At 45.2% G+C, this 17,486-nt stretch overlaps 1 protein-coding gene across 1 annotated transcript in view; it reads right to left on the bottom strand.

Moving 5' to 3' along the window:
- The window catches only part of LIFR (LIF receptor subunit alpha), a 45,490-nt gene extending 31,054 nt beyond the window's left edge, over positions 1-14,436 (bottom strand). Inside the window, exons 1-4 of the mRNA XM_036279589.1 lie at positions 14,295-14,436; positions 12,384-12,498; positions 9,283-9,422; positions 4,087-4,250 (exon numbers count right to left, since the gene is read on the bottom strand). Of these exons, the coding sequence (XP_036135482.1) occupies positions 4,087-4,250; positions 9,283-9,422; positions 12,384-12,498; positions 14,295-14,436 (561 nt within the window). The remainder of the gene's footprint in view (positions 1-4,086; positions 4,251-9,282; positions 9,423-12,383; positions 12,499-14,294) is intronic.
- Between the last annotated feature and the right edge of the window lie 3,050 nt (positions 14,437-17,486).

Raw genomic sequence — 17,486 nt, 5'->3', positions numbered from 1 at the left:
ACAAGCCTCATCTAGGTAAACAGAAGTTCCAGTTAGATTTTTCTTCTTTTTAAAGAGCCACTCACTTAAATATGAGGAGCAACCAAGATAATCAGAAAGTGGAGAAAAAGTTCTAATATAAAAGTAAAAGATCAAAAGGAAAACAAAGCAACTTGAGGAAAAAAAAATTTTTTTTAAATCACTGATAGCCTCAGAGATTAAAAGAGATACTGCAAGAACAGGATACATGTTTTTTAGAAAGAATGGAGAAAAATGGGATACCTTGTAAATTAAAAATGTATCAACAGAAATTCAATATAGCAGGACTGCAAGACAAAGCTTAGAAAAAAAACACTCAGAAAATAGAACAAAATGCAGACAAAAGCAGAAATAAGACAGTTAGAGGACCAGCATAGAAGAGCCAATATATAAAACAAAAGTTGAGAGAAACAAGGAGAAAACAAATATGAGAAAATCAAAGACATAAAACAAGAACATTTCCCAAACAGACATGTTTTTTTCATACTAAAAGGGGCCCAAAATGAGTGTCCATCCAGCACAACAGATCAAGATAGATCCATGACAAGAAAAACTGAACAATGCCTTCAAATTGTTGAGACAATTTAGAATTCTATACCCAGCTAAACTAGCAAGCATGAGTGACCACAGAATATAGACATTTTCAGGAATGTCGTTTCTCAATGTATTCAACAAGAAGTGTATCAAAGGTCCAATTGTTCTGCATCTTCTCAATAGTTGAAATCAAGTCTTTTAAATTTTGGTAGCAACTAATTTAAATTTTAAAAAATAAAACATATCTGCAAGCTACCATTATAATGGCAGAGAGTATCTATAATAGTAAATAACTTCTAGAATATATGCTTTTACCAAAATGAAGAAATAAAAGGGAGACAGGGAGTTCAGGAAAAAGAGGATCCATCAGAAGAAAAATGTAAAAGGAATCCCCTGGACCATAGTTTCCTAACTAATGTACCAAAAGACACTGAGGTTTGTCTTGAATGGGTTATGGGTATATGTAGGTTTGAATGTGCTAACCCAAGGCTGACTGGTAGGAGTTGAGGCCACTGGAGCGTCTGAGACATCTCTGGCCCCAAGCATGCTCAACTATTCACCCCACTCTGTGCTACACAAATATTGTCAGTATTGGTGTGAACCCTTACAGGAGAAGGGTTGAGAGGTAAGTCAGAAGGCCTTCAGAGAGAGTTATTTACAAATGTATAATTGGTAAAATACTAGTATGTTTAAAATTTTTGACAGCCAGGAGATTTACACAGCCTGGAGAAAACTTAGAATTAAATTAATGAAGCAGATAAATGAAACTAAAAATATAAGACAATACAAGAAATTGTACCAAAAAGAAAAAAATAGTATACACCACTTGAGTTATAAAGAGTGTTTACATAACTATAATACAAACAATAAATACTGGTCAACCAAAAATTATAATAGAACAATACTGGAAAAAGATAGAAAAAGAGAGAGAGAGTGAGTGTGTGTGTATAAGAGAGAGAACGTGAAAGCAAGCACACAAGCACACATGAATGTGTGTAGCTGGGCTGGAAGGGGACAGGGGACTAATCTTTCATCTTCCATTATGCAAAGTTTAAAAAAACATTGCTCAAAACTGAAAAAAATAAAAAATAAACAGGGCAGGGGGGATGAGAGGAGAAAGGTGCCGCATGACCCAGGTGTCATTTGACCCAGGTGTCATTTGTACCCTGGCCTGTGCAACGTGCAGCTCCACGGCTGGAAGTGAAGCTGTGGGCAGAAACTGCCAAGTTATAAATGAAAACACTATACATGAAAAGTGATAAACAAAAACACTAATGTATAGTATTTTTGATCTTTAAACGTGTAATTATAAATAAAAAGGTCACATTTTTATGGACCTGGATCATTTATTCTTATAGTTCCTTTTCAAAATAATTTTGTTCTCTATTTTATTACCTCTTGCTGTACCTCCCATACAAATACTTTTCTTCAAAGATCATATTCCCCACGTAGAGAATTGCTATGTTGCCTTTGCCATCTCGTTATGAAGTCATGTAACTTTAGAATAATTATTTCCATTCATTCATGTTTGATTTCGCTCATACTTCAAAGAGAATCCCTCTTATTCTAGTATCTCTAAGTTAGTTCTTAAAAACTCTACCCCAGAAAGGAAGTAATGACAGCTAATAATGGCTTAGCAGCTTTATAAACATCACATCATTAACTTGGGCAAGTATTAGCACCACTTTGCAGATGAGGAAAAGGAGGTATTGAGAGGTTACCCTAAGCCATTAAGTAGAAACCCAGAATACAAAATGTTGAGCCATAATAAACTACTCAATGTAATTTTAAATAAGTAATAATTCTGACACAACAGTGTAGAGTTATATGATACTTAGCTGTTTAAATTAGATTGACAGGCAAGAACTGCCATTAAAATTCAAGAAAAGCAGCCTTGGCCGGTATGGCTCAGTGCACGGAGCATCGGCCTGTACACCGAAGGGTCTCGGGTTCAATTCCCAGTCAAGGGCACATACGTGGGTTGCAGGTTCAATCCCCAGACCTGGTCAGGGCGCGTGCAGGAGGAAACCAATCAATGTGTCTCTCTCACATCAATGTTTCTCTCTCTCCCCCCTCACCTCCCTCCCTTCCCTTCCACTATCTCTAAAAATCAATGGAAAAATATCCTCAGGTGAGGATTTACACAAAAAAGAAAGAAAAGGAAAAACAAGCATTTTGGGCTGAGGTCATTAGGGTGAGCTTTAAAACAAGGGGTAGGATTTTACATGAGTCTTGAAACATAGGTTCATTGTGTATAGGTGACAAGAAAGGGAGGGCATCTTAGATGAAAAACCGTATTATTATGTGAAATAAGTTGCAGTGATTAAGAGCACAGACTCTGGAACCAGACTGCCTGGGTTTGAGTCCATTTAATGTCTTCTTGTGACTCTGTGTCTTCTCTGTAAAATGGGAGGTGGCTAGGAGCGCCTCCCTCGGCCTGCTGTGTGGACACAGAGAGGTGCCACACAGAGACCTTTTATGATGGTGACAGGCCCTCTAGAAGCCTCAGACACATGTGACAACAATGGTGATCGCTATCATTTCAGGAATGTAATACTCAGGTTGTCAGAAAGGAACAGAAAGGCCCAGCTGGTGCGGCTCAGCGGATGGAGGGTCGTCCAGTGGACTGAGAGGCCCCGTTCGATTCCAGGTCAGGGCACATGCCCGGGTTGCAGGCTCGGTCCCCGGCAGGGGCGTGCAAGAGGCAGCCGATGGACGTTTCTATCTCTCTCTCCCTTCCTCTCTCTCAAAAAAATCAAAAACATACTAATTTTTTTTAAAAAGGAAAAAATGTAACTGTGAAACAAAACATCCTAATTATGATCTGTACTATTTTATCTATGTATTTAGGCAAATAAGTTGTAAAATCATGAGATACAGTCTAATTCTTAAATGTATAACTAAGCATATTTCTAATCCATTACGGAAGAAAGGTAAAAGGATAAGGGGGGATTTCCACGTACCAGCTGGCAAAACTTCCCACTGTTTCTCATTATCCCTTAGAGTAAGAGCAAACTAAAGACAGATCATAAGGAAACCATTCAAAACTGGATTTTTAAAATAAGAGAAATAAAAAGCAGGTATTATTAAATATAAGACTTATTTCAGAATAAGATATATTCAAACTTACAGATTTATACACAATTTTGGAACAATTACTATGGCTAAATATGTTTCAAAACATTTCTTTTTATGTTTACAGTTATCAGACACAAAGTTAAAACTAACAGACTAAATGATATGCACACTTTTATTTCACTTATGTGAAAATATCATATAAAACAGGCCAGACCAGAACACACAAAGGAGTGTTCACTGTGGTCAAGTCATGGACTCATGGACTATTCCTCCCACAATTTCCTTCCTATAATTTTTAATCATTGAGTGATTAGTTTTTAATGAACCCTGAAAGGCTATCTGATCTACTTCCTTAATTATCCAAAGGTTCACTGACGCCACCTTAAAAATAATTGTAAAAAGTATTCTGTTTCCTTAATGTCACAGGAAAAGAGAATGTACTTTGTTCAGACTTACTAATTTTACGACTTCCAAATTCTCTTTACGCAGAATTTTAATTTCCCAAATGACATTTGAGTGATGTGGAAAAAAGGAGGCCTTGTCATTCCACCTGAGGTGCAACGTAGAAGCTGGGAAATCGGCAGACAAGGTCAAGATCTCCGGAGCGTCTGGGATGAAGTCTTGAAAAAGGAAGCAAAAAATAAAACTTAGTGAAATAAGTAATGATGTTTCATATTGCAATTCCATTAGTCAATTCATCTTAAACTCTATTCCTTCCTGATCAAAATATAAATAATCAAGAACTAAAAGCAAACTCTTGAAGCTAGTACTGAAAAGAGAATACACACACATACACATACATATATTGTGTGTGTGTATTTATTTGTATAAGCAGCTCCCAATGATTCATCAGCCAAATTTGAGAAAATTATGTATCGGCTGACTGTTTCAAATCCATAATGTCTCTTCTCATAGCAAAGGGGTCCCCATCACACTCCGGGAGACCAGAGAGAAGGAAAAGAAGTCCCTGTGTACGGCTGTAGATCAGGCCCAAGACAGCGACGGGCTGCGGAAAGCTTGCCCTGGTAGCTTTCGGGGTGCTCTCTGCAGCCTCCCCCGCATCTCCGGTGCCAGAGCCCGCCAGGCTGGGGGCGCCCCTCACCGGAGGATGCTAGGGGCTGTTCCTGGTTACAGGTGTCAAGCAGCAGCAGCGAGACCGTAGCAGAGAGCACGGGGCTGAGGGTGGAAGGCCATGAGTCTCTGCAGATCTGCAGTCCTTCCGCGGCCGGGTCAGCAGGGCTGTGCAGGAGACTGACAGAGAGAGAAGGTGACCAAGGAGACCACCTGAGACAACCCGGCCAGAGCAATGAGGCTGGGGTCAGGACACCATGTATGGGAAAGCCAGGACAAAATCTAGGGGTGTTTCAAAGAAATGACTGGATCAAAAAAATGAAAGATTATAACGAGAAAGGCAAACATCAGAGATCTCCTTAAGTTTCTAGCCCAGAAGAGCAAGAAAGGCTAAAGAAATCAGGGGCCATTGTGAAGACATGCGGGAGACTGCTGTGGGTGACCGAGCCTCGGGAGAAGAGGCGTCAACAGAGGGGTCTGCAGACAGCAGGGTGAGACCCTGGACACGGGGTCGCGAGGACGGGGCCGAGTGGAGATGAAGAAATGAACGTGAGCGCACGGACATGAGACAGCTGACGTCGTTTGGGGGCTATGGACAGACAGTTACACCTTCAAGAAGCCAGAGGCCCTGAAGAGAAGGACACAGACGCAGAAGGGAGTCACCCGGAGAAAATCCAGGATCACCGAGACAAAAAGAAATGGGTTGTCATCTAGGCAAACAAAACAGAGTTCGTAGAGGACAGAAAAGACCAGTAACACTGGTGAGGGGACTGTCAGTATCCGAGAAAGAAGTTTGGGGAGAAGGAGCAGAGGGCTCAGTAGCTGTACTACAAAAGGTAGAGAGAAAAAAGTAGGTAACCTTCAGATTCTTCCAGTCTCCATCTATGAGGGACAAGTTAGTTACTGAAATTTTTTCTGGTGGATCGGCGGGAAACACACAAGGGCTGAGCCTGCAAGGAAACGTACGGTTTCTGGTCTGAGGGACGGAGAAACTTGGGACTCTCCCTTGCATGCTCCCTCCTCAGATGATAGTGAGGTGAAGGTGGGTTAAAAGACAGGCACAGCCCGGCCAGGGTTGCTCAGTGGTTGAGCGTCGACCCAGGCACCACAAGGCTGCTAGCTGGATTCCCAGTCAGGGCACATGCCCAGGTTGTAGGCCTGACCCCCAGTGGGGGGCGTGCAGGAGGCAGCCAACTAATGTTCTCTCATTGATGATTCTATCTCCCTCTCCCTCTCCCTCTCAAATCACTAAAGAAAAATAAATGCTTTTTTTAATCAAAAAGAAAAGGACAGACACACATTCTCAGGCCTCACAGCTATCCCAGGGGCTTGCCCACGAAGCTCAAGGACCAATGAAGTGAAGTCCTGGCAGGAGGGCAGCGGAATGTGCTAACACCAATGGCGGAGCAAACCCTCAGCATGCATTCCTCTTGGAACTTAGCAAGAAGTCCACACTACACCTGACAGCACCTGCTGACCGCCGTGCCCTACCACGGACCTGTGTGAAATGCTCAGGGCCGCACAGGAAACAGAACATGCTCAGTCATATAAGCCCCGTGGAGGACGCTTCACAGGACGAGTGTTGAGTGGGACACTGCTTCTAAAGGAGGAGCAAATGAGGGGCAAGGAGTCGCTTCAGTGCCGAGAGTGAAAGTCCAAGGTGCTTCCAAGAACACAGTTCTTTCCAATGTCCCAAGACATCGCGACACAGTAACTTTAAAATGATGAGACATGGGAGTATTTTACTAAGGCAACCTTCATCCATTAAAATGCTTTCCTCCCTGGGAAGTCCACACCATTTACATTGCATCTAAACAGCAGTGGGCTGCTCTTCAAAACATGCCACACTCAATAGTTCAAGCTAAAGACAGTAATTGTAAATGAAAGGATAAAATGCACACACTTTGTTCATTTCTTTCTTTCTAGTATGCTGGGAAGTTCCCCTAAGCTTCCATCACTGACATCTGCATTTTCTTTCCAGCTAAGATAGACAGTGCGAACCATATTAACTTGCTTTCAGAAACATCGATGAGAGTGAATATCAACTGGGCTCAGTAGCTGTACTACAAAAGGTAGAGAGAAAAAAGTAAGTAACCTTCAGATTCTTCCAGTCTCCCCATCTATGAGGGACATGCCCCCACTGGGGATCAGGCCCACAACCTGGGCACGTGCCCTGGCCAGGAATCGAACTGGCGACCTCTTGGTGCAGGGTTGATGCTCAACCACTGAGCCACACCGGCCGGGCTCGTTTGCTTATTTTTTAAAGCTAGAGCGTCTTTTCCGCAAACCTCCTTGTTCTTTTTGCCTCAGGACATCACAAGTTGAGAGCCTGGCCAGCTCTTCCGTGGGAACCACAGTATTTATTCTGCCTCAGAAAGATCCAAATTTTTAGGTTATTATAAAAAACGTAGACATTAAAATTCTTAGACTTATTTTTGTACCTGCCCTTGTCAATTAAGAATATATTACATGTATGTATATATGTTAAATACCTTGTTTGCTTTTTACACATACACTTTTGAAAGCATCTTAAGATCTGAAGAAACGTAATTTCGCATACTTTTAGTCAGTGGCAAGCTGCCAGAGAACCCAGATCCTCTAAGGCTCAGCCGCTGTCCTGCACTGTCCACGGCGTCCCCCGCCCAGGGCAGATGCCGAAGACGTGCCAACCGCCCTCTCTCACGTCCGCCTAACCTGCTCTTCAATTTTCTTACCAGCACTGTCTTAGTAGTAGTAATATCTGAGTATTGGGATACTGCTAATCTAATATTCAAATCCATATCAAGCCACTATTTAAAGCGCTATCAACAAATTACATAACATGCAAAAATAATGAAGTATCAATGGAACGGAGTCTCTCTTGATCTGCCTTTCTAATCCTTTCTTTCTAACACCATCATCTGCAAGTAGCTTCCCAGTCAACCCTCATATCTGCAGAAGACGCCTGCGGTGTGCCAGGCAGGGGCCAGGCGCCGGGTGCAGAAGACCAAGTCCCTGCCCGGGCGGAACCCATTTTCTCGTGAAGGAGACACACAGTACGCACCTACTTACACCGCCAATTATTTATGCAATGGTGAGAAATGGCACAAAGGAGAAATACAGACTGCCTAAGGGGAAAGGAAGGAGGTCTCCTCTGAGTATGGCTGGTCAAAGATCACCTCCTAGAGCAAGGAGCACCTGAGAAATTCTGAAAGGTGTGCAGGAATCAACGAGGCAAGGGGGCGAAGAAAAAGTATCCAACCGAAGGAAGGATCTTGAATTCAGTGACATCTATTTCAACAGACTAGAGCAGCAATTTTCAACCTTTTTCATCCCACATAAACTGGCACACATAAACTGATGACTAAAATTCTACAGCACACCAAAACATATATTTTTTGCTGATCTGACAAAAAAAAAAAAAAGTGTAACTTTGATTCCTTCATACCAAATGGCTATTGTTGTGCTGGCTGTTGTCATTTTTTTATTTGCTAATCTATGAGAAAAGAGGCTAGTGCTCCTGACTAAATAGCCAGGTAGCGCATGTTTTATTTATGTTAATATATTTTTATTGATTTTTTTTTTTTTAGATAGAGAGGAAGGGAGAAGGGGAGATAGAAATATTGATGAGAGAAAAACATCAACTGGCCGCCTCCTGCATGCCCCATACTGGGGATCCAGTCCACAATCTGGGCATGTGCCCCGACTAGGAATCGAACCAGCGACCTCTCAGAGCATGGGTCGACGCTCAAGCCACTGAGCCACACCAGCCAGGCAGGTATTGCATGTTTTTTTGTTTGTTTACATTTATATTTATTACTCAAGGATTGTTTTTATAAATAGAACTGCTAGGTCAAACATATAGAGGTTTTTTAACTTTGTATATTTTAGAATTTCTTGTTAGAAAGATTATACTAAATCACTGTCTCACCCACAGGGTGTAGGGTCTATTTTAAACCCTAGTCCACAATGAAAAATATGATAAAAATTTTGCTAATTTGGAGAGTAAATATTTTATTACATTCATATTTATTACATTCATAGTTTAATATTTTACAGATTTATCAAATATTTGTATATTTTCTATAACTTGATATTTTGTTCATTTTATTTATGGTGTGTTTTTCATATTGATGTATGTGTTTTTCATATTAATTTAGGTAGTATTCATTTATTTTGTGACCACTATTTTTATGACTTATTAATTTAATGTTGTGTGTATATTTAGGGTTTCCTTTAATTGTCTTGTGCTAAATGTTTATTTTTTAAATTTTTTATTTATTAATTTGTTTTTGTTACAGATGTTTCTCATTTTTCCCCCACTGACACACTCCCCCCCGCCCCATCCCCAGCTTGGTATTGCGTGTTTTAAAAATCCCCGAAGTACACCAGCTGCAAGTCGCTGGACGAGAGAGTGAGTGTGCTCCTCCCATCACAGCTACGCCCTTCCATCGGCAGTGCGGGTGCTGGGAAAATGGAAAGGGTTCTGAACAAATGAAACTCAGAAGAATGCTCAATTCCCGCCCATTTACAAAGCACCACAAACTAACAAAGGCACGGTTCTGAGTTATTTCCAAATCCGTTTTCTTTTCAGATACTTACACACATTTTTTTCATTTAGTGTGAATTTACTTATAGAACTTCCAAAGTCATGTGGAGGGTTTACCGTTACTTCATAATCACCAGGTAAAAGAGGTGGGATTTTAGTATTTGTCTTCCCCAATTGATAACAAGAACGGGACCTGCAATATTAAGAAATCAAATTTTATTTAATCAGCAGATAAAATTAACAGTAAAATATCCATTACAACTTGATTAACTCAAAATGCACTGGAAAATACATAATGCCCTTTTGTAGACAAAAACACGATAGGTTACACTGCATTTTAAGAATGAAAAAGAGTTTAATGGCAAGTACCCCGATGTAGGAGCAAGAAAAGAACCGGACTGTAGTAGACTGCTGAGCAGGCACAGAGGATTTCTTGAGGAATCAGGACTGTATCACGCTCTTCAAACCTCACCCGAGCCCCCTTCCAGCCTCGCCTTCCACTGCATACACCCCCCCCACACACACCTCACATCCAAGACACCGACCACAGGAAGGAACCAGCTACTTGTCTTCCCAAAAAACACACCCTCAACTTGTCTGCTTGTTCCGTGTGGGCTCACGGTTCGCTGAGCAAACCTCTCTGGTCAACTGGGCTTTCACAATGCTTCTCCTCCTCCTCTCATTCTCGCAGACAGAAGCTCTTTCCTCTGTGGCTCCGTGGCCCTTTGTGTCTTTAGGAAACACATCTGCATTCTTTTTACTGTTATTCATATATATTTCTGACCTCCCCTAACCATTTTAATTCAAGCCAAGGGGTCTCCGTCCGGTGGCTCCTACACCCCTGCCCGCACCCCAGCACCCAAAGGGCCAGTTCGTATTCAGTCGGGGCTGAGGACCTGCAAGGCTCCGCTCACCTCCTCTCAACTCTTGGCGAGGCTTCTTCTGGTGCCAAAAACACAAAACTAACCCGGCGAAGAGGCGCGAGAACTAACAGAGACCGAAGTGAAGCCAAGCTAGCCTCAGAGCCTGCCACATGCCAGCCGCCGAGACCTGGCTAATCGGTCATAGGTCAGATTACTATCAACAGCTTGCACATACCACAGTGTTCACTCACATCGTAAGGGAAAACACCACGAAACATACCTTGTAAAGGTTAAAGCGAATCCCAGTGAGCTGGTCCACTCTCTACTTCCCCACACCAGCCATTTTCCACAGGAAGTAGACACAAGCTCAACCTCTGTGACGGCTGGGGTGTCCCTGCCTCCGTGTAAGAAGGGGCCCCCTCTGCCTCGCTGCGTCACTAATAAACCCTCCTTCGCTTTAACCTCTCGTCTGGCTCGTGTCTTGAATTCTTTCCTGCGCGAAGCCAAGAGCCCCCTCAGCTGGGGCTCCAGGGCCCCTGCATCAAAACCGCCTGGATTCTCTAAGCTGTGCTACTTCATACGTTCATGCGTTGTGCCCAGTGTCCTTCCAGCCTGGAAGGTCCTTCCGTCCTCTCCCGCTGGGAAAGCTGAGTGTTTACCCCACGACCACACCTCCTCCGAGCGGCGTGTGAACAGCCGTGTGAACAGCCGGCCACTCCTGGGCCAACGCCCCTGGCCCGTCGCACACAGTCCTGCCGGCACCGAACGCACAGCACCGCCAGGGTCTGGAGTCAGACCCACGTCCTCCCCGTGGGGCCCGCGGTCTACTGAGCACGTCTGAGGTTCCCGCCTCCTGGACGCACAGTAGGACGGCACTTCCACGCTCCTGAGGCAAGGCGTGCCCACGGGACTTCGCGTGTGAGAAACCTGAGTGGGTCACACTACCCCTTCAGGAAGGAAGCCGCAAAAGCCCTCCAGGCTGTGCTCCCTCCTTCCGGCCACCACAGCGCTGGGCCCCAGGGAGGGCCACGGGTGAGGATGCCCGCTGCCCCATGACAACACCAAATGCAAGCAGAAGGCAAGCCTTTATGTTCACCGCAGAAAGTAGAGAAGAAAGAATGGAGGGTTGTTTCTGCAACACAACCCAACTCATCCAAACGGACTAAAGACCCAGTGCTGAGACCAGCACTCCCTAAATGTCCACTGAATTAGAAAAAGTCGGAGTGTATTTAAATACACATTTACATCAACTGACGTTAGGACCACTCAGCACAATGGGACCTGGAGCTGCTGACCGGGATCCTCTGGAACTGCTGGGACAACGGCACACCCTGCTGGGGTCAGGGAAGAGAGCAGGGGCATCGTCCTGGCTCACACGCAGCCAGCTCGGGACTTCGAAGCACCGTGCCCGCTCCAGCACCGTCTGAAAGGGTAGGTGGTGTGACAGCACCTGCCGTGCCCCCTAACGTCCACGTCCCCTCTTCGCTCACTGCATCAATCCAGCTGATCCGGGCACACCGCCATCTGGCTGGGAGGCCGCGGGGCCCAGCCCTGTGCAGCTCGGCTTAGCCACCTGCCTCCGTCCTGCAATGAGACGCGAGCAGGGGTGTCGTGTGGGGCTTCCCAGACGTCTCCTTAACAACAGCGTCCTTCTCCTCCTCCCTGCTTTCCAGAATCCGGACATGCGGGCCACTCCTCAAGCGTCCTCCTGAACCACGAGGTCACATCAGAGGGACCTGGGGCTCCCGTAGCCAGGAACCGCAAGGTCAGCCTGCACTCCTATCCAGACCTTTCACATGGGTGTGAAAGGCCGTCTGTTAGGCCACCATGACGAACGTTTTCTGTTAGGCACAGTCAGAACTTCAGCCTGACACAGGCAGACGCTGGGCTGGTACACACCAGCGAACCTCCCCACAGCAGGTCTGAGCTCACCGCTCGGTACAGGTGTGTCACCTCCTTCATTCACACAATAAAAGCAGCAAAGTCTGGGCCAGGAGAAAGGTTTCTTTCCACCTTCACTGATGAAAGAATATTCAGCATTTTCAGGAGAGAGAGAGAGCGCTAAGATTTCAATTTCATTAAAAAAAAATCTACAGAATGAGCCCCAGCCGGTTTGGCTCAGCGGTTGGAGCGTCGGCCTGCAGACCAGAGTCCCGGGTTCGGTTCCCACTAGGGGCACGTACCAAAAACAAAAACATTTTAGAGAATGAAATCTTTATGCTCTAAAATTAAAGAGAAAGAACCTTTCTATTTAGGCTGTAGCTGTAAATTAGTCAAAGCATATTCATTACCTGTTTCCAATGCAAACTTCATAAAGAGCCCCACGGCCTGCTCCGGAGGATGCTTTCCAAGAACAGTCCCACACTTGTAAATTGCTGGTTACACACTTCAGGTCACGAGGAGCCCCTGGAGGAGGAGAAACCACACACACACGCCACGCTTGATCATTTCACTGCACTGTGAAAAGCGAGCTAAACTGTTCTCAATCCCACGTACAAGCGTGTGTCTGCAGGGGGCCCACGTTCTCCGTGCAGAGGAGCCGGCAGGACAGGAGGTGGCTGGTTTCCTATTTCTTTTTGTAGCTCTGGCTTACAAAAGCTCGCGAGCAACCTGATGAAAGTGCATCGACCGCTAAACCACTTACGGGTTAGGCCCGTGTCAAAAGTTCCACTTGCAGACAACTAAGGTAAACAGAGGGGTGCCCGCGTGGCTCAGTGATGGGACCAAGGGGCCCAGGAGAATTTTTATCTCTAAGAGCCTCATTTGCAAAAAAAGAGAAAGTGATTCTAGATAGAAACTGCGTCTTCTCCATGCCCACAAACAGGCGCTGGGCACTCCCGGGCGCTGCTGGGTACCGGACTGCCACCTACACAGAGGTCCTGTAGCCAACCTTGAGATTTTTATGAAGCGTATTAAACGTATACAATAATGAGCTCAAGGAAGTCTCTGAAAAATATATATATATATTTCATATCGGCCTAAACAACTGAAAAGTAACCAATGATTCAGAAGATTACAATCCAATAGTACCGACTCGCATCTATAAAATAGCATTACCGCACGGAATAGGTAAACACTATACAATAAAAACATGTCATTCTAAAACAAAAATGAAAAATAAAAGGTACAAGAGGAGGCAAAGAGGGAGGATGGAAGGAAGAAAGGGAGGAAGGGGGTGGGGGGGGCAACTGTGTGTGAAAGAGATTCTCTCTAGACCCTCCGTCAGAGCCTTCACCTGTTCACCGCATGGCGCACACAGACTGATCACTAAAATTCTGCAGCACACGAAAAAAATATATTTTTTGTCGATCTGACAAAAAAAAAAAAAAAACAGATTTAATTTTAATCATTCACCAGGACGGTCATTGCCTGCTGTCACTTTCGTATCTGACAGTCTAAGGGAGACGAGACCAGTGCCTCCGACTGAACGGGCAGGTCCTGCTTCAACAACTCCTGCAGCGCCAGCTGAAAACCCCTGTTCCATGTAATGTTCACGAAAAGTCTTTTCCTCTAATTTTTACATACTGCTGGCATTCTATTTACTACAGCGATAAGTCATATAGCTGTCTGTATAAAACAAACAAAAATATTAGACGTGCGCTAGAAAGAATCAGTAATTATAACAAAGTTATTTAATGGTGATCTTGGGGAAATGATAAGATCTATTTAATTATGAAAATAATATAAAAACTAAACCCAGGGGCAGAAGGATAATGTCTTATAGAAATAAGCTAGGTACCATTTACACAAACATACGTAATATAGTCAAATAAGATGAAAACAAATAACATATAAAAGAGAGAGATTCAATTTCGTTTATATGACATTCTGAAAGGCATTGTAGAGACAGAAATAGATCAGTGTGGCTGGAGGTGGGATGGGGGTCTGACCACAGAGGAGCAGGGGGGAATTTTCTGGAGAGAGGGGACTGTTCTGTGTCGTCACTGTGCTGGTGACGACAAATGTATGCATTTGTCAAAATTCACGGAATTTTATCCCAAAAGCATGAATTATACCTTAGTTTTTTTTAAATGGGGAAAGACAACTTAGATCTATTTTTAAGGGTCTTTTAGAAAGAAACCATAAGTACACAGAAAAAAAGATGACAAAGAAATGGATGTGACCACCCAAACCCTGAAGGTTTTAATGAAGACACAAGATCACACTGCAGTTGGTTCAGTCTCTGACCCTGAGGTACTTACCCTTTTTCTGGCTATTTACTTGATTTATTACATACAGAAGAATAAATGCTGATAAGAACCGCCGGAGATTTGCAGTCATCCTCACTCGTTCACTGGCCACCGTCCAGGACGGCTGTCTCAGACAGGAGGCGACGTCCATCATCCGTGCACTGTGGTCAGTCCTAGACGAGGAGAAGGATGTCAAACGGTGTTCCCACTTCTCCACACACCCCCGATGCTGTGCACACTGACACTGAAAATGGAAGCAACTGAAACAACGGCACGCTAACGACTTTGGAGATGCTAGACGCGAGCTGCCTCAGTGTCGGAGCCATCAGCAATCAGAACAGCTGCTGCCTCAGGGAGGGTCAATCTTCAAGTGACAGGCTTCAAGTTCAAGCTTAAGGCTGACCGTGTTTGCCAGCTCTCCCCTCTACTGCTACGGCGCATACAGAAAAGCAGTGCATGAGACTGAACTTCTGACCATTTTTAATACAGGGGATGATATTTTATTTCATTTATTTTAAATACGTTTTTATTGATTTTTAGAGAGCTAGGAAGGGACAGAGAGAAGCATCGACTGGCAGCCTCCTGCACGCCGCCCACGGGGGATCGAGCCTGAACAGGGCATGTGACCTGACTGGGAATCAAACCCATGACCTTGTGGTCCACGGGTCGATGCTCAACCACTGAGCCACACTGGGTGGGCTGGAGTGACATTTTAAACTAATTAGTATATGTTAACTTTTACAGTTACTTGTTTTTGACCACCATTCCTGGTAGGGGGCGTGCGGGAGGCAGCCGACCTACAACCGCATTCACATGGATGTCTCCCCCCCCCCCCCAAAATCAATACAAATATTTTTTTAAATACCCAGATGGGATCCAAACACCAGCTTTGCCACCTATTGTGCGATCCTGACCTCCCTGTTTCTTTTTCCTCACCTGTGACGTGGGGGTGTAACTGTATTTTCCCGTGAGTCTGCTGTGAGTACGGAATGAGTAAATCTGTGTACAGCACTCGGACGCGTGCCAAGCAGGCAGTAAGCTCTGTGAGTGTGTGCTGTGTATTGTGGGAGGTACAGGGAGACCCCATAAGCAGCAGGATGGCTGACAAATTAGGTGGGAAAAGAGAGGAGCAGGAAGGAGGGCCAGTGGCTATGGGCTGAAACGAAGACTCGAAGGTCCGCCGGCAGAGTCGACTCCGGTAAGCTCCCACTCGCCACTCGCACCCACGCGGGCAGCCCCCCCAGAAGGAAGAACTGTCGGTCAAGCCGAGGAGCCTCACAGCGAAGTTAGGGGCCAAGAGGAAAGCCACGCACACCTGCCGCCGAGGGACCGCCGCAGGACACACGCCCATCCGCTCGCGCTGTGGCGCCGCCAGCCCCGTCCGTCCACGCCGAAACCCCTCGGCAGACCCGACGCTGCCTCGTTTTGATACTGGCCCAACCAAGGATCCCGAAACGTACAGGGGTGGGCAAACGTGGGTTCCCAGGGAAAGACAAATAATACAAGTCGACACTACAACAATTCATTAATAAATAATACTACAAGAATAAAAGCTGGGTTCCACATACTCACAACTATAAACCTACTTCTGCCCACCCTGGATATGCAAAGCCTATGACATTAATGTCAGGATCCACTGGATAACCAAAGGGAAAATAAAAGTTACCCCCAGTGGAAACGAGCTGGGAAACAGGAAAACGAAAAGGAAGAAGACAACCACTTCTACACAGTATTCTCCCGGGGAGCACGGCCCCACCCTGAAAACAACAGACTGCGCTTGGCTCAGTGGCTGAGCGTCGACCTGTGCCCCAAGAGGTCGCTGGTTTGATTCCCGGTCAGGATACATGCCCAGGTTGTGGGCAGGATCCCCAGTGGGGGGCATGCAGGAGGCAGCCAATCGATGTTCCCTCTCATCTATGTGTCTCTCTCTCTCCCTCTCCCTTCCTCTCTCTCTCAAATCAATCAAGAAAAAAAAAGCAACCACCAACTCTTGGGGTTGCCACATTTTAAAAAAGAAAATGTCACAAGAGATGTGAGAAACAGAGATTTGATAAAGGAAAGGAAATCGAACATCTAAATAATCAGAGTCTAATAAGAGAAATCAAGCCCTGGCCAGTTTGGCTCAGCGGTTAGAGCGTCGGCCCACGGACCAGAAAGACCAGAGTTTGGTTCCCGCTAAGGGCACATACCTTGGTTACAGTTTGTCCTGGGCCCCGGTTGGGGTCGTATGGGTGGCAACCAGTCGATGTGTCTCCCTCACATCAATGTTTCTCTCTCTCTTCCTCCCTTCCTCTCACTCTATCTGAAGATAAATGCAAAAATGTCCTCAGGTGAGGATTTAAAAAAAAAAAAACACAAAAGAATTCAAAACACATTCTCCTTAGAGAAAGGGAACAGCAAGACTCCTCTGGCTACTGCTGAATACTGTCCAGAGCCGAGAACATGGGTCCCCAACGACTTAAATGATCATAACCAAAATATACACAAGGCACGACCACACATTTCTACATTGTTCAATTCTTTTCTGGGTGAACAACATTCTAGTCAATTCCAGTGTCATCAAAATTACTCATCAGAAGGAAAATGTACTCATGGAATGCCAGTTGCTAATGTAAGATTACACAGCGTGGACAGGAATAACTGAATGAAGGAGACAAAAATAATCACAAACCATATTCACTGGCTGGCTAAGCATCACCTTGAAGTTGGTCCTTCACTCCAAGTTTACAGTTGCTCTAGGAAAGAGAAGTGTGTCCGCGGCGTGGCAGGGACGGGGAGGCGTGGAGGCCAGCTCTGGGCCAGGCGCTGCAACGCAGCCTGTCAACTGGCCCCATCACTAATCAGCGGTGTGACTGCGGGCAAATCACTTAATCCTCCCGGCTTCAGCCTCAAGCAGAGAGCCAGCTCTACTCAGGGTCCATCTGAGGAACTCCCCAAAGGCAAGCTGCAAGGCTCCACTCCTGTTGGAGGCAACAGGCAAGAGGACACACTGGCCCAGGCCAGGGCCAGCGAGAGCCACTGATCAGAGACCCCGAGGAGGTCAGCGCCATCAGGGTGGGGTGCTCTCAGGGACAGAAGAATCAAAGGCAGGTGTGGCCAGTGCCTGCTCAACTGAAAACAGGCAGGATGATAAAGACCATTTTTCTTTTTTTTATCCTCACCCAAGGATATTTTTTTCCATTTATCTTTAGATAGAGAGAGAGG

The sequence above is a fragment of the Molossus molossus genome, unplaced genomic scaffold, assembly GCF_014108415.1.
Source record: "Molossus molossus isolate mMolMol1 unplaced genomic scaffold, mMolMol1.p scaffold_m16_p_3, whole genome shotgun sequence".
NCBI classification, from domain to species: Eukaryota; Metazoa; Chordata; class Mammalia; order Chiroptera; family Molossidae; genus Molossus; species Molossus molossus.
The sequence above is the reverse complement of the archived record's forward strand: the minus strand, read 5'-3'. Positions and strand labels throughout refer to the sequence as shown.